The 23,175-nt window shown below is 37.0% G+C and overlaps 1 protein-coding gene and 2 long non-coding RNA genes across 5 annotated transcripts in view; 1 reads left to right on the top strand and 2 right to left on the bottom strand.

Moving 5' to 3' along the window:
• Positions 1-6,206: 6,206 nt before the first annotated feature.
• Positions 6,207-12,054, bottom strand: LOC121014228 (uncharacterized). The gene is made up of 2 exons (XR_005783119.1): positions 11,225-12,054; positions 6,207-6,678 (listed from the first exon to the last, which is right to left on the bottom strand). It is a non-coding gene; the product is annotated as an uncharacterized LOC121014228 (long non-coding RNA).
• On the top strand, positions 6,627-22,165 carry LOC121014227 (uncharacterized). The gene is made up of 2 exons (XR_005783118.1): positions 6,627-6,775; positions 21,866-22,165. It is a non-coding gene; the product is annotated as an uncharacterized LOC121014227 (long non-coding RNA).
• KIF27 (kinesin family member 27) overlaps positions 12,885-23,175 on the bottom strand; it is a 92,903-nt gene continuing 82,612 nt past the window's right edge. For 2 of the 3 annotated variants that reach the window (XM_040450292.1, XM_040450291.1), the window contains exons 16-18: positions 22,802-23,000; positions 19,209-19,373; positions 12,885-14,620 (exon numbers count right to left, since the gene is read on the bottom strand). In XM_040450292.1, coding sequence (XP_040306226.1) covers positions 14,130-14,620; positions 19,209-19,373; positions 22,802-23,000 — 855 coding nt within the window. In that variant the 3' untranslated portion in view covers positions 12,885-14,129. The remainder of the gene's footprint in view (positions 14,621-19,208; positions 19,374-22,801; positions 23,001-23,175) is intronic. The other variant, XM_040450293.1, reaches the window with a different exon arrangement.

Raw genomic sequence — 23,175 nt, 5'->3', positions numbered from 1 at the left:
AACCTTTATTGTTTTAGGCCACTGAGGTTTTGGTGGTAGTTTGTTAAAGCGGCATAATTAAAAAAAAAATCTTTTTTAATGTTTATTTATTTTGGAAGGAAAGAGAGACAGAGTGAGCAGGGGAGGAGCAGAGAGAGAGGGAGACACCGAATCCAAAGCAGGCCCCAGGCTCTGAGCTGTCAGCACACAGCCTGATGCAGGACTCGAACCCATGAACTGTGAGATCATGACCTGAGCCAAAGTCGTACGCGTAATCGACTCAGCCACCCAGGTGCCCCTAAGGCAGCATAATTAATCTCTCCTGACTGACACAACATGGGGCACTGTGTACAACATATAATAGACATTAAAATATATATGATAAATACTGAACAGTGTGATAGAAGCATACTGGGCAATTAGTAAATGGCACAAAGTGACTAAAACTGAAAAACTAAGATGTGGCAATAGAAATATGATCTTTCAAAATGTGGAATTAAGTAGCAGAACAACTTTTCTTTGGAAACAGCCATGAGAGTAATGATAGATGGAGCAGGGACTTCTGTTTATTGTCATGAGCCTAGTAATTATCTGACTCTTAAACCATATACATTGTCACTTTGAAAAAAATAAAAATTACATCTTTTTAAAAAATTAATGGTAAGTGGAAGGAGGGGAAGGTTGTATTGTTGTTTTTAATTCAACCAGTTTAACAGACTGACAGTTTATCATCCCACAGAAATACTAAGATTGTAAGTAGAACCTAATTTTTGATTAGGACTTTAAAAATACCCTTTTTCCCCCCAGAATATTGAATAAATTGAGGCACTGAAAGCTAACCTTTTTCATTCTACCTTCACACTGTCCACTGCAAAATAGAAATGTTAATGCTATATTTTGATTCAGCTACCTCCTTCCCTTGCCCTTACTGTGATGTTATTTATAGTGTACTATTTATATGAAGTCAAATGTCACTAACTTGAATTTGAAAAATGACCTACATGTATATGGAATTATGTTGTGAAAGATTATTTTAAACTTCCAAAAATAATTATTTTTAAAAATATCCTCTTACACTAGACCAAAAACTTTTCCTCAGACACCTTACAGTGATTAAAATTGATGTTATGGATAGTTACAGATATATATATATACATATATATATATATATATATATGAATAGAGATATATATCCTGTATATATATATGGACAATGAGTATATATCTGAACTATAGGTGAACAATGGATATGTATCTGAACTATAGTTAAAAATAATATAAATTACTTGTAAATAAATTATTTGTAAATAATCAGTTCTACTTAATGGGTTTGTAGCTCTCTTCTGGTATTTTGTACATCATTTGTCTATGTCTAAAGGATCTGGAGCAGCAAAAGTAGACCAGACCAAATTGCTGTATAAATTGGACAGAATAAATGTAGTAGGCTTTCCATACTTTGGATTCTTTGGTGTGGGCCCGTTGTGGTCTGAGCTCTCTTCCTATCCTCATTCCCAGCCATCCCCCATACCCAGCACTAATTCAGCCATTCAACAGGTACTTATTTGGGGTACCCAATGTACTAGCATGCGGTTCCTTGAGTATGTGATGTTGTCTCCCACTTAGCCTTTGCAAAGTGGTTTCCTGATCTAAAATGATATTCCTCTCCTTCCTATACCTTCTAAAAGCCAACTTTTCCATTAAGATACAAGGAGCACCTTCTTGCAGTCACTCTGGAAAACAGTATGGAGGTTCCTCAAAAAACTAAAAATAGAACTACCCTACGACCCAGCAATTGCACTACGAGGCATTTATCCACGGGATACAGGTGTGCTGGTTTGAAGGGACACACACACCCCCCATGTTTATAGCAGCACTATCAACAATAGCCAAAGTATGGAAAGAGCCCAAATGTCCATTGATGGATGAATGGATAAAGAAGATGTGGTATATATATACAATGGAGTATTACTCAGCAATCAAAAAGAATGAAATCTTGCCATTTGCAACTACGTGGATGGAACTGGAGGGTAGTATGCTAAGTGAAATTAGAGAAAGACAAAAATATGACTTCACTCATATGAGAACTTTAAGAGACAAAACAGATGAACATAAGGGAAGGGAAACAAAAATAATATAAAAACAGAGAGAAGGACAAAATAAGAGACTCTTAAATCTGGAGAACAAACTGAGGGTTACTGGAGGGGTTGTGGGAGGGGGGATGGGCTAAATGGGTAAGGGGCATTAAGGAATCTACTCCTGAAATCATTGTTGTACTATATGCTAACTAATTTGGATGTAAATTTTAAAAAATAAAAAATAAAGTTTAAAAAAATATACAAGAAGCACCTTCTTGGGGTAGCCTTCCCTTACCCCTAAAAGTTAAAATCCATTCCTCTATACTCTCATAGTACCCTCTATATTTTTATCAGAGCCATTATATTCTCCTTTATTTTGTGAGCCCCATTACAGCAGGAACTTGGCCTGTTTTACTCACTCGTATGTCACTACAATGCCAGGCTCATTGTGTACATTCAAATGGTCAAAATGTTATTGTCTGTCCTTCCTCAACATACCATATGCTCTTTGGTGGATGGGTCTGTGATTTATTCACCTTTTTTTTTTTCCTTTAGCATTTAGCATTTAGCATTTAGCATTTAGCAGAAGACCTAGCCCATAGAAATTTGTTGAATAAGTTAGCTTTTTCTGCATTATCATTAATCTTTAAAATATACACACTGAGGACTATATAGAAATATCCTCATGATACAGAGAGATGGGGTGCTGAGGATTATTCCTTTTGTGTTTTACTTAAATAGGAAAAGTACATGTGAAAGACCTAAAACTGGAGATTACAAATGCCAAATTACCTAGCTGTGCTCTATGATCTTACCACCCTTAACCCAGATGAACAAAATAGAAATAATTCTTGGAGGAATAATTTTAAAATAACCAGCTAAAAATTTATCAACAGAAGCAACAACAGGTTGGGATTTCTGCTCATTTAGTCAGTTTGTATGGGTAAACATTACCTAAGTCCCTTGATTTGTGGTATGGTGTATTTCTAACAATCAATGGAAACCAAATTATCAATATACAAAAATCAGTTGTATTCCTATACGTTAGCAATGAACAATCTGAAAAGGAAAGAAAGAAAATAACCCCAGGGCACCTAGGTGGCTCAGTCGGTTGGGCATCCGACTTCAGCTCAGGTCATTATCTCATGGTCCATGAGTTAGAGCCCTGTGTCGGGCTCTGAGTGACAGCTCAGAGCCTGGAGTCTGCTTCTGATTCTGTGTCTCCCTCTCTCTCTGCCCCTCCCTCAGTTGTACTCTGTTTCTCTCTCTGTGTCTCTGAAGAATCAATACATGTTAAAAAAAATTTTTTTTTAATTAAAAAAAGGAAAATAAGTCCAGGGGTGCCTGAGTGCATCAGCTGGTTAAGCTCAGGTCATGATCTCGTGGTTTGTGGGTTCAAGTCCCGCATCAGGCTCTGTGCTGACGGCTCAGAGCCTGGAACCTGCTTCTGATTCTGTGTCTCCCTCTCTCTCTGCCCCTCCCCCCTCCCCCCATCTCTCCTCAAAAATAAACATTTAAAAATTATTTTAAAAAAAGAAAACAAGTCCATGTATGGTAGCATCAAAAACAATAAAACATTAAGGATCAGATTACCCAAAGAAGCATAAGACTTTACACTAAAAACTACAAAACATAGTTGAAAGAAAACAAGATCTAAATAAATGGAAAGATAGCCCATGTCCATGGATTGGAAGACATAATACTGTTAAGATGATAGTACTCACCAAATGGAGCTAAAGATTCAATGCAATTCCTATCAAAATTCCAACAGGCTTTTTTTTTTTTTTTTGCAGCAATGCATAAGCTGTTCCAAAATTCATATGGAAACTCAAGGGACCCGCAGATAGCCAAAACAACATTGAAAAATAACAAAGCTGGTGGACTGACACTTCCCAACTTCAGAATTTACTACAAAGCTACAGTAATCAATATAGTGTGGTACTAGCAGAAGGAAAGACATAAGCCAATGGAAAAGAATCAAGGGTCCAAAAACAAATCCAAACATCTGTGATCAATTTTCAACAAAAGTGCCAAGATAATTCAGTAAGGGAGAAACAGTTTTTTTCAACAAATGGTGCTGGGACAACTGTATATCCACATGCAAAAGAATGAAGTTGGATCCCTATCTCACATCATACGACAAAAATTAATTCAAAATGTACCCAAGATATAAATGTAAGAGCTAAAACTATAAAACTCTTAGAGGAAAACATACATGTAAATCTGTATGATCTTGAAGTAGGCAATGGTTTCTTAGCTATGACAACTAAAGCACAAACAACCAAAGGAAAAAATATAAATTGGATTTCATCAAAAGTAAAAACTTTGTAATACAAAGGCAACTATCAAGAAAGTGAAGACAACCCACAAAATGGAAGAAAATATTTGCAAATCATAAATCTGATAAGAGACTTATATCTAGAATATATAAAAAACTCTTACAACTCAACATTGAGGAGACAAATAATTTTAAATGGGCAAAGGTTTGAATAGACATTTCTCCAAAGAAGATATGCAAATGGCCAATAAACACTTGAAAAAATACTCAGTGTCATTAGTCATTAGGGAAATGTGACTTAAAGCCACAGTGAGATACTACTTCACATCTGTTATGATGGCCATAATAATAATAATAAAAAGAGACAAACAATAAATGTTGATGAGCTGGTCCTCATACACTGCTGGTGGGAATGTAAAATGATACAGCTGCTGTCAAAAACTGTTTGACAGTGTCTCCAAAAGTTAAACAGAATTACCATGTGACCTGGCAATTTCACTCTGAGGCAATACCCAAGAGAACTGAAAACATATTCACACAAAAACTTGTACACAGATGTTCATAGCATGGTTATTCATAATAGCCCCAAAGTGGAAATAACCCAAATGTTCATCAGCTCATGAATGGATAAACTGTGGTATATCCATACAATGGATTGCTATTCAGCTGTAAAAAGGAGTGAAATACTGTTACATGCTGCCTGAGTGAATCTTGAAAACATTATCCTAAGAAGGCAAATGCTAAAGGATACGTACTATATGATATTGATATGAAATGTCAAGAATAGGCAATTCCAAAGAGACAGACAGTAGACTGGATAGTTGCCAGGGGATGAGGGAAAGGGGAAATTAGGAATGATTGCTAATAGGGAAAGATTTTCTTTTGTGGGGGTGGGGGGGATGAAAATGTTCTGGAATTAGTATGATTGCACAACATACTAGGTATACTAAAAACTACTGAATTGTGCACATTAAGATGATGAATTTTATGTGAATTATACCTCAATTTGAATTTTTTTAAGTGAAATGTGATCCTAAACTTGGAAAAACATCATAAGCAATTGTGAGCAAAGCAGTAGATCTAGAGCAGTTTTCTATTTATGGAAGGGCAAAATGGCCCTGAAAAATTAGTGCTCTTGCCCTCTCATAAAAACTGGTTGGATGTGGGGGCTCCTGGATGGCTCAGTTGGTTAAGCATCTGGCTCTTCATACCCACCCAGGTCATGATCTCACGGTTGGTAAGATAGAGCCCTTCGTGGGGCTCTGTACTGACAGCGTGGAGCCTGCTTGCGATTCTCTCTCTCCCACTTTCTCTGCCCCTCCCTCATTTGAGCTATCTCAGAACAATAAGTAAACTTTAAAAAAAAAACGGTTGGATATGATTTCTGTGTTCAGATACAGTTTTTGATGCTTGCCGCTTTTGAGCATGTGTACCTTTGGTCAATTGAAAAGCACTTTTTATGTCTGTGAGTTTACAGCTTTATGTGTGTGCCTGGCTCAGAAGCGTATTTCCTTCTAAAAAAAACCTCCTTGGAGCATCTGGATGGCTCAGTAAGTTGGGCATCGTTAGTTGGGCGTTTGCTCTTGATTTTGGCTCAGGTCATGATGTCATGGTTCATGTGCTCAAACCCCCCATCAGACTCCATACTGCTGCTTGGGATTCTCCCTCTTCCTCTTTGTCCCTCCCCCATGTTCTCTTTCTCTCAAAATAAATAGACATTAAAAAAAATAAAAATAAAAAAACCCTCCTTGATTCTCTATTCCTTACACTGCTTTATCTTCTCCATAGTACTTATCATTGGAATGTAAGTTCCCTGACAGGGCTAGAGTTTCAGCTCTGTCCTCAACAATAATAGGTTAGTTAGTAGAAAGCACTAAGCAGGAAAAATGCTTTATTTATAAAATAAATACTATGGAAAATTTCAATCTGTTGTATATAGATGCCCTTTTTGTGATGTTTTCAGAATACAAGTAACTTCCGTTACTGGTTCACCCTTTGGAAGAGGCACAGATCCTTCCCCACATAAGAGCTAAATCCCAGGACGCTGGCCCTGGTTCTAAGGGGTGTTTTGGTTTGCTGTGGCCTGGGCAATTAAACTCACACAATCAATTCCTTATACCTACTTCCCCTTCTCCTGGGAGATAGTAAAATTTGTAATAAACCTTACTGAGAAGACCTCAGTACCATTGAAGGTAACTCTTCCAGGGAAAGTGTACATTAGTATTCTTCCCTTCTGATTTATTTGTTCACAATCCACTAGAATACTTCTGACTGTAGGTTCCATTATTCTTCAAGTCTTGGCCTGTTCTTTGATTACTTGGCTGTGCAGGTCTTGGGTGCTCTGATCTAAAAAGAAACAAAATATTCTGTAACACTGGCAGATACTTGCAAACTGAGGAGAAGGAGCTTCCCTCAAAATGCATATGAAGGAGAGACCACCATGGTAATGTCAGATTTAATTCTAATCTGCTTCTTGTATATAGTAGCCAAGAGCATCAAATGCCAAACAAAGACTAACTTTGCTGTTAATTTGATCACATACTTATACATGTACCCAAAATTAACTTACTGTTTTAGTTTCCTTGAGGGGAAAATTTGAGTTTAAAACATCTTTGTGACTACCAAATGGAAAACATTCTTCTCAGTTTTAAGAAGTTACTTTCTGCCAGATTTCATTAATAACTCACAAATATAATTGTTACTTAATAAATAAGGAACAAATAGGCAAAAAAAAAAAAAAACTGGTGGTTAAAAACCCAGTGAAAACATACTCTTTCATTCATAACTCAAATTGTCATGAAGCACTTCTTACGCCTATAAAACAGACTCAGCCAAGTCTTTAAAATATTTTCTTGGGAGAATAGATTTCACATGAAACTTTTCCAGAGAACACCATTGTTTCGACTGTTGCTAACAAATGTAACTAAAACTCTGATAATTTGTTTAAAAATATTTTAGGACATATGTATAAGATAAGCAACCACATTTGTGCTAAAATGTCCCACTTTGACAGCCAATTCTATGGAAAACCTACTTATAATTCCATCATAAACATATATGATGCTTTAGTTTTCAAAGTGCTTTCACGTATTTGATAAAGTAACAGACTATGTGCCTTATAAAATTAGCAATTTCCCTCCCAATTAGTTTAATTAATTTGAGTTGCATTTGGTAAGATTTTGATTTAAAACACAAGGGAGTGATTCATAAATTGCTTTTTTTTTTTTTAAGACAAGGCTGGTGTTTCAGAAAAATATTATTTAATGCACTCCATTAAGATGTTAACCTGAGTCATTCTGGTCATGTTGTGGTTGTATTTTACAATCGGTGACACCTGGTACTAGCTGGGAAAATGTCCAGTGAAACAGATAGGCTTAGCTCCAGGCTTCAGATGGAACAATTCAGACGCTGCCCAACCCCCAGTTTGATGGGGATTTCAAAAGGAGATCAGCCTCTCAGTATATAAACATGTTACCCTGTTCGCATTCTTCCCATCTAGAAAAATCATGCTAGAGAGTAAAACAAACAAACAAACAAAAAACTTTGACCATTTTAATACATATCATTTATTACATAAGTCAGCCAAATTCATGGACAGTGACATGCCACTGCAGACCACAAACAAAAATGAATAACATCAATTCAGCCTCTCAGGCAGGCCAATAGCTGCCGGTTTGTAATCATGAATGGGAGTCTTTTATCCAGAGGTTTTTCAGTAGAAATATTCGAGGATATTTTAGCAGACAGAAAAACTAAGCAAAATGGTTACGTGTTGTATAAAGATAAATCCTGGCAATTTTGCCTACGGTGTTTGTTTTGGCATACTATTCATGGCTCTTCAATGGTAAAATCGCTTAACTTTATTTTCTTTGGTTTATGTCTTGGCTGTTGGAATCTATCCAAAACTGTTTTTTGTAATTCTCTATTGAATAGCTCCACAATTTCCATCCTATCAAGGATGGCTTCTTTTATATAATCCTGAATTTTAGCAATCATAGGAAAAGGAACTGGTATAAAAACTGGGATGTATATTTTCAACTGGCAAATTCAATACTAACTGAGAGTATTCTTCAGGGTTTAGAGATAGCCGAAGATTGAAGTTAAGCTTTAGTGTTGTTGCCAGAGAAATAAAATATATTCTCTCAACATATTTTTTAAAACTCTTTTCTGGTCTACAGAATGCTTTAAAATAAACCTTTTTACCTAGTGTTCTTATCAGAGCTATTTGAATCCTAGAACATTATGGGAAATGAGGGTTAAGTAAGCCGTAATTGTCCTATAATTTGTTGTTGATAATTGGGGGGGAGGGTCTAAAAAGTGGTTCTTTTAAAAGACTTTCGGATCAAATAAATTCTAACAATATTTACTACTTTGCATTTAAAAAATGATACTTCCCTTTGTATATACTGTAATAAGCTTGAAAACACATTAATACAGTATACAAATATTGTTTTAAAATACATTTTTCTACTTGAATTACACAAGTATTAACTAATAAATGGAGTTTTAAATTTCCAACAATCATAAGTATGAAACATTTTTTTTTAAGTTTTTTTAAACATTTATTTATTTTTGAGAGACAGATACAGACAGAGCATGAGCAGGGGAGGAACAGAGAGAGAGGGAGACACAGAATCCAAAGCAGGCTCCAGGCTCTGAGCTGTCAGCACAGAGCCTGGCGGGACTCAGACTCATGAACTGCGAGATCATGAGCTGAGCCGAAATTGAGTCGGACCCTTAACTGACTGAGCCACCCAGGCACCCCTGAAACATTTTAAAAAATGTTTATTTTCTTACTCTTCTGTTGTGAATGAACTTGTTCCTTGGGCATATAAGGATCTTGCTCAGTATTAACAGCCTGTGAGATTGTTGTATTTTTCTTTTAAAGTACTATAGAGGGGACACCTGGGTGGCTCAGTTAAGTGTCTGACTCTTGATTTTGGCTCAGGTCATGATTTCATGGTTCATGGGATTGAGCCCTGTGACAGGCTCTGCGCTCACAGCGTGGAGCCTGCTTGGGATTCTCTCTCTCCTTCTGCCCCTCTCCTGCTTGCTCTTGCTCTCTCTCAAAATAAATAAACATAAAAAAAATAATAAAGTACTATAGATAAAACTCAGTAGAAGTGTGTATCACAATTTACCAGTAGAACATAATAGCTAAGTCTAAGTCAATACATTTAGACTCAATCATATTACACTGCTAGCATTTCACATAGGGGCTTTTCTCTTGACTCATTATGGAAATTCCTAGGGAAAAAAATATTAAAAGGGACAAAGAACTATGGAAAATATCAAAAGTCAATATTATAACATCAAATTTTTTTTTAAAGTTTATTTTGAAAGAGAAAGCATGTGTGAACAGGGGAGGGGCAGAGAGAGGAGGAGAGAATCCCAAGCAGGTTTCTCACCACCAGCACAGAGCACAGCCTGAGTGGGGCTTGAATTCATGAACCATGAGATCATGACCTGACCTGAAATCAAGAGTCAGATGCTTAACTGACTGAGCCACCCAGACGCCCCAACATCAAGTTTTTCTGAGCTTTCTTTTGATAATTTCTCATGTTCTAATTACCTCCATGTTGGGGTATTGTTGGGGTCAACACAAAGGTCATGATAAAAATCAAACACCATGTATGCACTGCATTCCAAGAGCAAGGAATGCAGGCAGTCCCTCCTGGTGCCAAAGACAAAGGGGTGCATTGTTTGTAGAGTATGTAAAACATTTAAACTTATGAAAAATCAGCTTGCTTTTAATTGTCAGCATTGAGATAAACAATGACAGTGAAAAATATTCCTCCCCGCTGGGCAGATGCCCCTACTGCCCTTTGAAAACACTACTGCCCATATAAGCTCAAAAGTATTACATATCTAATGCACTTGAGATGTTTATTGTGGAAGGATCCATTCCCACATTTCTTTTCAAAAAAAAAAATTGTTTTTATTTATTCATTTTTGAGAGAGACAGACAGAGCACGAACAGGGGAGGGGCAAAGAGAAAGGGAGACAGAATCCCAAACAGGCTCAAGGCTCTGAACTGTCAGCACAGAGCCAGACACAGGGCTCAAACCCATGAACGGTGAGATCATGACCTGAGCTGAAGTCAGATGCTTAACAGACTGAGCCACCCAGGTGCCCACCTTTGTCTTCAATTTTTGAAAATATAAGTGTTGAAGAATGTGTTAGTACTAATGAAGGGAGCCTTTGGCCTGTTATAAATTTAAATGTAAAATATACATAGTTAATATTTTTTAATGTTCCAGTGAAGTTGAGAGAAGAATGGTACACAAGCAGACACTGAACTTTCAGATATTGACGCACCAGTGTTTTAAGAGTCACATGTACCTAAGGGAATAAATGAAAGAGCAAAACGGGTCATTCTTGCATTTGATGCATGAGAATTTAGGTTGACTATAGAATCAAAACTCCCACTAAGGATGTGACTCCCTAGCAATTCATTCTAAGACTTACTATAAGACCTCTATTAACTTCTTTCATATAAGACACCTATTCTTTTTTTAAGTTCTTATTTATTTATTGTGAGAGAGAGAGAGTGCAAGCAGGAGGGGCAGAGAGAGAGGGGAGTGGAGAGAGAGAATCCCAAGCAGGCTCCACACTGAAAGCACAGAGCCCGAAGTGGGACTCAAACTCACAGGCTGGTAAAATAGCTACTCTTAAATAAGCATTTACCACATTGTTGACCTGAACTAATACAAATAAGCCAATGACTAATGGCAATAAAGTCCACACTACTGAAGATCATTTGTATTTTTGCTGACTCTTCGGGCAAAGTCCATAAAGATATGAAGAACAGAGGGACCAAAAATCAAAACAAAAACATCACAACCAAAAAACCCATTATCAAAAGAAAACAAATATTAAAGCACAAAATCACCTTCATTGATATTCTCGCCACCCAGAATTCCCATACTTATACGATTCTCCAACTCTGTTACCTGTAACATCTGATGTTACAGAAGGAACTAGTACTTTACAGAGGCAAATATGTTTCCTTCCAAATGCTCTAAGTGGAGAAAAACCTGTAATGAACAAAAAAAGAAAACCACACACATATTTTATATACACTCTAAAAGGCAAATACAGTGACAAAATTGTTAGACTAAGGAAAGCATATGACTGAGTAAAATTTATTAGTAGCATTTGTTAAAAAATAAGTTTACTTGCCTTGGGGGAAGTGTCATAATTCTTCTTTCCTTTGTGAGGGCACTAAGGTAGAATGACATGGAAGTTCACTTCCAGAACATATTTATTGTTCAGGACATTACTTATAGGTATGTGTTTGTGTAGGTACATGAAATCTATTATAGCATATAAAGGATATATGTTTAACCAAAAGGAAGAAAAATTGTACCTTTCTTATTTAGAAGTCAGTTCACATTTGCATTATCAAATCTAATCACCGTTGGTTTGATATAAATTTTTTTGCTTTGTTAGTGCTTTTAGAAAATACTTATTTGCTTTTAGAAAATACTTTTATGTTTCCACAGGCAAAACAAGTATATGTCAATTTCTTAGGGAAGCAAGATTCCAGAGTTAGAATATATTCTTATATGAATAATTTCTAAATCATTACTTAATTTATAAGGAATTTACAATTAGGACCTTAATTAATAACTATGCATTCATTAATAAATGTATCACTGTTGTGCTTTGTTAAGGCACTGGCCTTTGCCATTATGTGTGTGTGTGTGTGTGTGTGTGTGTGTGTGTATATATATATACATATATATATATATCACACATATATATATATTACACATACTATATATTGAGTATATATCCTACAAACTAAAGGCAAAAAGAAGAAACTAGCTTAAAACCAGAATCTGACTTGAAATAGTCTCTGCTTAAAATATATTTTCCAATTTAGTTTGTAAATTCCTTGTCTAAAGTTGTTTCTCATTGGGCCAATATTGGACATTGTGGTAAGTCCATTCCCAGGTAAGTCCACAGCAGTCTATTTAACCTACATTTTTTTTAATGTTTGTTTTTGAGAGAGAGAGCAAATGAGGGAGGGCAGACAGAGGGGACGCCAGAGGATCTGAAGCAGGCTCTGCACATTCAGAACAGAGCCTGATACGAGGCTTGAACTCACAAGCCATGAGACATGATCTGAGCCAAAATCAGATGCTTAACCAACTGAGCCACCCAAACACTCCTATTTAATCTACAATTTAAATGAATTTCAGTACCATGCTTAAGAGATACACAAACTATTCACTGATTTAGAAGTTTGTTTTGTTTTGTTTTTCTTCTCCTCTAGGAACTGGTTTTTAGCAATGAGAACAAGGAACCCTACTCCCCAGGGCCTAGAAACCAGAAAAACAAAACCATAAGTGTTTGAGCACAAAGGGACAGTTTGGGTCTTAGGTAAGAATGGGTAGGGTCAATAACAACAGAGGAAAGGACAAAAGAAAAATATTAGTAGCAGCATCACATAAGAAAAACTGGAGTCAGCAAGGAAGTGGGTGACTCTAATTGAGTAGACATCCATAAGTCAGGGTGGTTTTACTACTGCCCCACCCAAACAGTAATTAGTTTAAGAAAAAATTTTATTTTACAAGTGAAAATGTGGAAAAGTAACACAAATGACAACAGCAGCAACAAAAAGTAACAAAATACCTCTGGTCATTATAATGGGATGTTTTCGTGATTAAAAAGTATGATGAAAAAGTACAAACCGTTTGTTGGGCCAATCAGTGTTCAGTTCTTAATTCCAAACTGAAGTTTAGATTATATAGTAAGATTTAGACTAAAAAAAATCATGAAGAAAAGTTTTCATTTACATATTTACAGTCCCAATGCAGTCTGGCCTGCCTGTGTGCATGACCTGACCTAGCAGGCCGTAGAAAAAAATCTCCCAGTAAGCCCAACGGATCATTAGCTATTGAGCCTCTGGTTAGACGTCAAGTTTATAGTCATACTCCCTGTGTCCAGGTATCTTTTCCTTGAAATGCTGTAATGCTTTATTGTTATTCTATTATTGCTTCCCTGTGGCAAGGAACTGCATCCTTTCCCCCAAATCTAGTAGCCTAATGAGATCTATGTTGAATAGACAGGGTGGGAGAGAGACGAAGACTTACATTCCATAATATTAGCAAACCAACAATATGACATTCTGAAAACAATCTCAGAAAAAGCAGAGAACCATGTTTAAAAAGTCAAGACTGATCACCTAACCTCTGTGGACACTGAGGACCATAAATTAACTTTAACCATAAACCTAATCAATTACCTTCATCCACAGACTGCATTTTGGCACAGATTTTCAGCTATGCCAAAACATATGCAGCAGGAGACTCCCCTGCTCATACAAGCAATATTTAACTGCATCTCTCCAAAATAACAAACACATATTTATATTTGAGAATGATAATAATATGAACTTGTAAGATATAATTAATGTATTAAAACATACTTTTATATTATATGGCAATATACATTTGATGGATATTTTAGTTTATAATCCTACTTTTATGTTTTGTTCTTTATATATGCCTGGAGAGAAATTTTAAGCAAAGTTATAAGGGGAAATATTTAAATATTCCATTATTTGATACTATGGGAAAACGTGTTCATTTCGTTATTATGGAAATATCTGCAAGTCATTAAAACTCCCCAAATATACCACAGAAGATACACACGTCTATAGTATATAAAATGATTCCTTCCTTCCCTTCTTCCTTTATCCTGAGGGAAGAACTAGTGAGCATAAGCTTTAATTTCTAACAGGTTAGAAAAAGGAATCTTACACCTCTACTAAATTGAAAATTGTATTATCAAATGTCTGTTTTAAAGTCACTCGGCTTCCTAGCTACTTCAATGGAATCAGGAGTCATAGATCCAACCCCAACTCCAAGACTGGAACGCCGTAGTGATAGTTCCAAGGCAGAAATCTGACGTAACTCTTTACGACATAACTTTACAGATGTGACACCATGAAGCTGTCCTGCGTTTCCCACTGGCTGGATTTGAGGTGATGGTCGACTGTGAGATTTTATGAAATGATACTCGTCTATTTCTTTTTTATCCTCATTGTTTAGCAAATGCCCACTAGTGGGTGCTAAAGAGCTACAGATTGGAGGTAATTCCGGGGCCTCTTCCAAGAGCTTCTGAGGATTCAGTTGTGTTCTTAAGCTGCTTGTTGAACTGTCTAATTCTCTTTCTCTTCCACTTAACTTTATACTTTCAGTTCTGGATGCCCATTTTAATTCTTCTGGAACCATGACTGCTTCTTCAGGGTTCAGGACTCCATCTCCAGCATCATGATCTTAAAAATAACCCAAAAAGCAAAAAAAAAAAAAAAATTAGAGATTTCCTCAAAAACAGGAATTTTAATGATATCCTATTATTATCACTCAATATAAATGATGTCTTTCAGATTAAAAAACAATTTTTTTAAATCTTTATTTATTTTTGAGAGAGAGACAGAGTGTGAGCAGGAGGAGCAGAAAGAGAGGGAGACACAGAATCCAAAGCAGGCTCCAGGCTCTGAGCTGTCAGCACAGAGCCCGACACGGGGCTCAAACTCGTCAAACTGAGAGATCATGACCTGAGCCGAAGTCAGATGCTCAGCCGACTGGGCCACCCAGGCGCCCTTTAAGTGACTTCTTTAGACAAACAGAGTGTGAATACAAATTATTATTTCACTTATAGACATTTTGAATGTGAATAGCTGAGAACTTTTAATTCATGGAACAAAATTGAGAAACAGTCACCTACTGATTTTGTTTCTCCTTGGAAACACAGGAGTACTTTGGGCCTCTCTGGTGCCCTTCCATGCCTGCCCTCCACTGGGCTTGCCACTGTGAACCACAGTCCAAACCTTGGCTAAGTGAAGCCAGCATTGGAGAATACTGGCTCTATGTCTGGGGAATCTTTGGGGACATGGCATCATGTGTGTGAAAATCTAATCTTGGTTAGAAGTCCCAGCATGATGGCAGGGTTATGCTCTCTCAGGGTATTCTGGGGATCCACCATCAAAATGGAGGTGACAGTGTATCTCCTCAGTGGGGATACCCTGATGGAATGACTGACAGGAGTGAGTGAAGAGATCAAAGCTAGAGGTCTTCAAATCAAAGAACTATCTAATATCAAAGATAAAAATTTACTTAAAAGAAGTCCATATAGGCCCTAGACCTAATATGATGAAAAATGCCAACTCTAACATACACTGGCATGTGATTAGTACTTTTTGTCCTATGAATACCAAGTTTAAAAACAGCAGTTGCACACTGGCAGCTTCCAAGCCAAATCTGGCCCACAGACGTGCTTTATTTAGCCTATGAAACAACATGTGACCCCAACATTTTATTTTTATTTTATTTTTCCTTACTGTGTGTATTTTATTTATTTTTGTTTTGTTTCTTGGGGGGGGGGTTGGTTTTTGTTTTGATAATTATTTTTTCTTTTTAACCCCAACATTTTCAATTGGAAAGTTACATATAAAAATATAGATTTCTGGGGCACCTGGGTAGCTTAGTCGGTTGAGCATCTGACTCTTGATTTTGACTCAGGTCATGATCTCATGGGCATGATCCTGCGTCAGGTTCTGCACTGTGTGTGGAGCCTGCTTAGGAGTCTCTCTCTCCCCCTCTCTCCCTGCCCTTCCCCCGTGTGCTTTCTCTCTCTCAAAATAAATAAATAAACTTAAATAAAGAGACTACTATCAAAAACCAATGAACTGAATACCAAGCCAGCTATGTATTACGGAAACTGAGTACTAAATGTATAATACTTTTTAGGGAATTCAGAATTTGATATATTTAAATTGCTGTATTTATAATTCAAACAAACCTTGTTTAATGTGATTATATTAGAGCAGCATTTTGAGATAGGATATATACAGTACAAGCTATATCTCAAATAGGATTCCAACTGTAACTTTTTTGACATTTGTATGGGGACAATATTGAAAAGAATTATGCTGTTAATGGTTGTGGGTAGAATTATGGGTGATTTTTTTTGGCTTTGTCTCTATATTTTCAAATTTTTCTACAATAACTATATTACTTTTTAGAGCCAAAAAAATAAAAGTATTTACGATGTTTCTAGGGGCGCCTGGGTGGGTCAGTCGGCTGAACGTCTGACTTCAGCTCAGGTCATGATCTCATGGTTTGTGGGTTCGAGCCCCACATCGGGCTCTGTGCTGATAGCTCAGAACCTAGAGCCTGTTTCAGATTCTGTGTCTCCCTCTCTCTCTGCCCCTCCCCCACTCACGCACTGTCTCCCTCTGTCTCAAAAATAAATAAACATTAAAAAAAATTTTTTTAAAAGGTGTTTCTAGGTGGGACAGCAGGTTAGCTGAACTAATATCTTCAACATTACTATCAAGACTAGCCTTTTCAGGGCATCTGGGTGGCTCAGTCTATGGAGCATGTGACTCTTGATCTCAGGGTCGTTTCAGGCCCACATTGGGAGTAGAATTTACTTAAAAATGGATAAACAAAAAAGACTAGACTTCCCAAGTAAGTTGGTCAGACAGGTGTCATCACTTTATATATTTTCAAGATTATTTAACTTTTTCAAAGTTTTTTGCATTTGTCTCATTGAAGAGCAGGACGAGGATCCAGGACAAGGATTAAAGCTCTATACCACCATACCACACTGGCATTTTAAGAGATGTCTAGTTGACTCAGTAATATAAACATGGGACATTGAAACACTAAATACCTAATTTCAGATATCTCGAGTTCGAAAGTGGATTTTTTTAAAGCTAAAATGGCCTTATGCTGATTGTTCTGTTTGCTACTTAATACCTGTTTCCATTTCAAATTTTTATAAGTCATGTTTCAAGTACAAGGTTCAGCTATATAGTGCAGGCAGTATTTCAAGTAAATGTTTTAATTATATCAGTACCTCTCCATTACTACCTTGAAAATAAAAAAAAATGTAGTCTCTCTGGCAGGATCTGCATGTTTGTATCACATTTCTATCTACAACAACTTTTATCCTAGAATATTGAACCAGGGGTCGTAAGACAAAAGACCTTAGACCATGTTCTAATTACTGTTGTGTTTGTAAGTTACTTGACCTAAGTTTCAATTCTCTTCTCTAAAAATGGGATTAGCAGACACTGGCCTACCTTGAGTTTGAGGGTTGAATGAACTACTCATGAAAATGTCCATAAATTATAAATATCATAAATAAAAGGTAGCATTAGAACTACTTGTCTAAGATATTACTGTTTTAAACTTTAAAGCTATGTTAATTCTGCTTACATTATATATTCAGCATGTATCTTTTCATTATGCATATATATAACTTTTCACTGGTCTCTTTACAATCTTGTTGTACCCATCTTTAAGTGGTCTTCTTTATAGGTACAAAATAGGTGTGTGTTCCTAAAAGGTTGTAAAGTCAACTTTGCATAAGCCATACTTGACTTATTAGAATACTTTCTCTAAAGGAAGGCTAATTCTTTTACGAAATGTAAAATATATTATTTTAGAAATAGTGATTCTTCTCTCATTGGCAGACTTGAGGAGGGTATATTTTAATCATGGCACTTTCTACTTTTGCAAGATTTTGTATCATGTCATTTAGGAAGGTGCTACTTCTACATAACTACATACAATTAGGCAAGAAAGCATCTTTGTCTCAACAGTGAGTTTTATTATATTTTTGAATTTCAAGAGGTCATGGTGAAAAAGACCTGACTGATCTTAGAAATATACACAATATACCTTTACTTATAGTATTCACTATTTATTTTACATTTTTGTGATAATCACAACACTTAATTTACGATAATATAGGAAACAACAGCTACCTTAGATTATAGGGTTATTTTAAGTAAGGGGATACAAAAGCCCATGGCACATGACAGCCAATAAATATGTGACATTTCCTTCACACATCTACATTTGTTTCTTCGTTCACTTCCCCTGTGATTCTGTGGCATCCACAGATTAGACAATTTAAAATTTTTAATTCAGTATATTAATATACAGTGTTGTATCACAATACAGTGATTCAACAATTCTATATACTGCTATGTTAAGTGTACTCTTAATCCCCTTTACCTATGTTACCCATCCTTCCACCCATCTCCCCTGTGGTAACGACCAGTTTGTTCTCTATAGCTAAGAGTCTGTTTTTCTGGTTTGTCTCTTTTTCAAACATTTGTTTTGTTTCTTAAATTCCACATATGAGTGAGATCATATGGTATTTGTCTTTCTCTGACTTTTTTCACTTAGCATTATACCCTCTAGATCTATCCATGTCCTTGCAAATGGCAAGATTCCATTCCGTTCTTTTTTATGGAATATTTTATGAATATTCCATGGCATATATGTATGTATATATTTATATATATATGTACTGGACACTTGATATATATGTACTGGACACTTGGGTTGATTCCATAATTTGGCTAGTGTAAATAATTCTGCAAAAAACATGACGGTGCACATATCTTTTTGAATTAGTATTTTCAAACTTTTGGGTAAATACCCAGTAGTAGAATTACTCAATCATATAGTAATTCTGTTTTTAATGTGAGGAAACTCCCTACTATTGAGGAAGTCCACAGTGGCTGCACCAGTTTGCATTCCCACCAGCAATGCATGAGGGTTCCTTCCCCGCATCCTCGCCAATACTTGCTGTTCCTTGTGTTGTTGATTTGAACATTACATATAGTTCCTGACAGGTGTGAGGTGGTATCACCTTGTGGTTTTGATTTGCATTTTCCTGATGATCAGGACTAGACGACTATTTTTGTTTACCGAGACCAATACAAGTTAAATATCGAATTCTAAATAACCACATCAATTGGAAAAGGCTAAACTCCAAGTCAGTCACCAAATACTAGATACACCAAATACTGTCAGCGTGACAAGTAACACTAAAGGTCTTACGTTCAGATGGTACTTGTTGCCGCCGAACTGTTTCCCCTACCAATTCCTTAAGTTTCTTCTTAAGATCTCTGCTAGTTTTCTTATAGAAATAAAGGTCTTTTTCCAGCTGCTGGATTTTATCTTCATATGTTTTGAAAGTTTCCATAATGCCTTCCCCCTCTTGCTCTATGAAATAGAAATTTACACTTCAAATCAGTTTAAAATAAATGGCTGAAAATTATGTTCTAACATAGTTTCCAGACTATACTTAATGAGTCAGAAGTATGTTACCTGTATCTGGTACCTGAAAGGATTTGTTTTCAGCTACAACTTGGATTCTTCTAGCCTTAGTCACCTTCTCCACCCTACCCCCTATCAATTACCACATTTTCACAATTCATTACTGCTTTTTGAGTAGCACTCACTAGATTTATCCTTAGAACAGCATAAATAAGGTGTTTTCCATTAAAAGTTCATGTTTGGAACCTGTCCATCAGTTGCATCACTTAAAGTTCCTATCAGGAACTGTGGATGTATGGAAAGTCATGGGCTCAAGAAATCTACAGCCAAGCCTCTACCTCTAAAAAAAAAAACTCCAAAAACCTGTCAAAAGAGGCTACAGAAAGATTAAATAACAAAAGCAAATACCCATACAAAAAGACAGGAAAATAGCATAAGTTGTAGTTTATGCTACAATATAACTTAAAGCTTCTAATTAATATTTATGAATGTCTAATAAACTGTCCCTATTGGGTATGTTTTAGAATCAGTAAAACCTAGTTATTGACCCTCTGAAAATAAATACTTTCCGACCTACTTTTTCCTATTGGTAAATTTACAAAATGGTCCTACTGTTTGTAATGATCCTTTGTTGTAACTGGCTGTTTTGAAAAATGTGATCTAAGTATATTGGATATTTTAAATTAACTCATTATCTTGTATTTAAAAGTACTTTAGGGGCACCTGGGTGGCTCAATTGGTTAAGCATCTGACTCTTCAGTTCAGGTCATGATTTCACAGTTCATGGTATCGAGCCCCGTGTCAGGCTCTGATTCTCTTTCCCTCTCTCTGCTCCTAGCCTGCTCACTCGTGTGCTCTCTCTCTCTCTCTCTCCCTCGCTCTCTCTCTCAAAAATAAATAAATAAACTTTTAAAAATACTTTAAATTAGGGGTTCCTGGCTAGCTCAGTGTAGTGTGCAACTCTTGATTTCGGGGTTGTGAGTTTAAGCCCCATATTCAATATAGAGATTAGTTAAAAAAAAAATCTTTAAAAAAAATCTTTAGGGGCGCCTGGGTGGCTCAATCGGTTAAGCGTCCGACTTCGGCTCAGGTCACGTTCTCGCGGTCCGTGAGTTCGAGCCCCGCGTCGGGCTCTGGGCTGATGGCTCAGAGCCTGGAGCCTGCTTCCGATTCTGTGTCTCCCTCTCTCTCTGCCCCTCCCCCGTTCATGCTCTGTCTCTCTCTGTCTCAAAAATAAATAAGCGTTAAAAAAAAAAATTTTTTTTTTAAATCTTTAAAAAATACTTGAAATTAGGGGCGCCTGGGTGGCTCAGTCGGTTAAGTGGCCGACTTCGGCTCAGGTCATGATCTCGCAGTCCGTAAGTTCGAGCCCTGTGTCGGGCTCTGTGCTGACAGCTCAGAGCCTAGAGCCTGTTTCAGGTCTGTGTCTCCCTCTCTCTGACCCTCCCCTGTTCATGCTCTGTCTGTCCCTGTCTCAAAAAAAAAAAAAAAAAGTTAAAAAAAAATACTTGAAATTAATAACACCATAAATCAGGATCCTCATAAAGAATATATCTGGGCATCTGGGTGGCTCAGCCAGTTAAGCGTCAAACTCCTGATTTTGGCTCAGGTCATGATCTCACAGTTCATAAGATTGAGCCCCGCATTGGGCTCTGTGCTGACAGCGTGGAGCCTACTTGGGATTCTGTCGCTCCCTCTCTCTCTGGCCCCTCCCCTGTCTGTGTGTGCATGTGTTCTCTCTCTCTCTCTCTCTCTCTCTCTCTGTCAGAATAATTATTTAAAAATATTATATATGTCAACTTAATTTTATATACCATATTTAGTTGAAATTAGAAAATTCATAAATTATTAACATTTTGTTATGAAAAACTTATCCCAGCTATAGAAATGAATGATTTTTAAAATGTTCTTATTTGGCTATAGCGTGAGCTTTTGTGGTACAATGCATGTCACTTGAAAAATACATTAAAAATTCTAATAAGGGGTGCTTGGATGGCTCAGTCAGTTGAGCGTCCAACACTTGATTTTGGCCCAGGTCATGATCCCAGGGTCATGGGATCAAGCCCTGTGTCAGGCTCCATGCTGGGGGCGGAGCCTGCTTAGGATTCTTTCTCCCTCTGCCCCTCTCCTCCACTCTCATGTTCTCTTTCTCTCTCTCTCTCTCTAAAACAAAAACAAAAACAAAACAAAAACCCCACAAATCTATTAAAATATCACTTTATAGAGACTTAAGACAGAACTAAAATAAGGTAAGGAGAGCTGTTTGAATGAAGTGATGTATAGGATCCTGTCAAGGAAATCCTGTCATCAGACAACCGCTTGCTAATTAACTGGCTATAGAATTAACTTAGCGGCACACTGCTTCAACACTCAAATTTATATATTTCCCAATTTTCTGCTTGCTCAGGTTGTTTCTCCATTGTTTAACCCATTTCCAGCTATAGACTCACAAGAATCAAGACTAAGCAGCTAAGCAGCCTGGATTGAAGCATTACTAGCATCGCCAGGCAGCGCTTCTGTTGCCATGGCAACTATGAACTGGCCAAATGCCAGGTAACATGAGGACCAACTCTATGACTGCTCTTTCCACACCAGAGTTGACGGCTGAACTACTGTGCACTGATTAACAGTATGTGTCCACTGATGGTAGACTAATTTTGACCTAAGAAATAATCTTAATGCGTAAAACTTACAACTAACTGAGAATTGTAACAAATATAACTAGAAATCTGACAAAGCCTATCGCTTTAATTTTCTGGAGGGAAAGTAATTTAAATATCAAGTTACTATATCCTTGGGCGACAGAAACTTTTCAACTGTGTACCACAAAGCTAGAAGTCATCCCACATTTGTACACAGAAAACAGACCAACAACAGGGCACCCGGGTGGCTCAGTAGGTTAAGCGTTTGACTCTTGATTCAGCTTAGGTCATGATCTCAGGTTCATGAGATCGAGCCCTGTGTCAGGCTCTGTGCTGGTAGCGTGGAGCCTGCTTGGGATTCTCTCTCCGGTCTCTCTCTGCCCCTCCCCCATTCATGCTTGCTGTCTCTCAAGATAAATAAACTTAAAAAAAAAAAACAGACCAACAACAAACTGAGGGGGGTTCTTGTGTGTAGCACTAGGGACAGGCAGAGGGATGGCATTTCAAGCATGAATAGCCCTACATCACAGTCAACTCTCCCCATGTGTGGTAACCCAACTATCCCCTACATGTGGTAAACATGCAAAGCACAAAAACAAGTACAAGTCGTAACTATTTATTCATGTTTGACTTTTCATGCTGGAGTTTTCATTAATCAAATTCTGTCCTATCTTTCTTTCCTAGCCCCTCTGACACATCATTTTTCCACAACTGACCAGAAGGGGCAGGTACCTTTAAAATGATGTAACAGCAGCTGCAGTTTTTGCTCATGTTCCTTTTGCTGGAGAGTCAGTCTCCGGTCGCACTGCAATTTCAGATGTTCCAATGCAGATTCCAACTCACGAACCATATTATCCCGCTCCAGAATCTTCATTTTAACTTCTTCATTCTCTAAGTGTAGTTTCCGTTCAGTTTCTCGCAAAATGACCACCTAGCAAAGAAATTTTTTGACCTTTTAACTTTGTCTTAAATAGCCTAATATAATAAGCTACTTCTCTCAGGCTACCTAAAGAACTCCCTTAGTCCCCATGGAATAACTAAGCGAATGCTTTATAACATACCCACAAAATAACCCAATAGTCTTGAGTTTGTTGGGATTCTGAACT

Source organism: Herpailurus yagouaroundi, unplaced genomic scaffold (assembly GCF_014898765.1).
Source record: "Herpailurus yagouaroundi ecotype Mexico unplaced genomic scaffold, PumYag 201, whole genome shotgun sequence".
Taxonomy (NCBI): Eukaryota; Metazoa; Chordata; class Mammalia; order Carnivora; family Felidae; genus Herpailurus; species Herpailurus yagouaroundi.
Note: the sequence above shows the minus strand (reverse complement) of the source record. Positions and strands in the feature narration are given on the sequence as shown.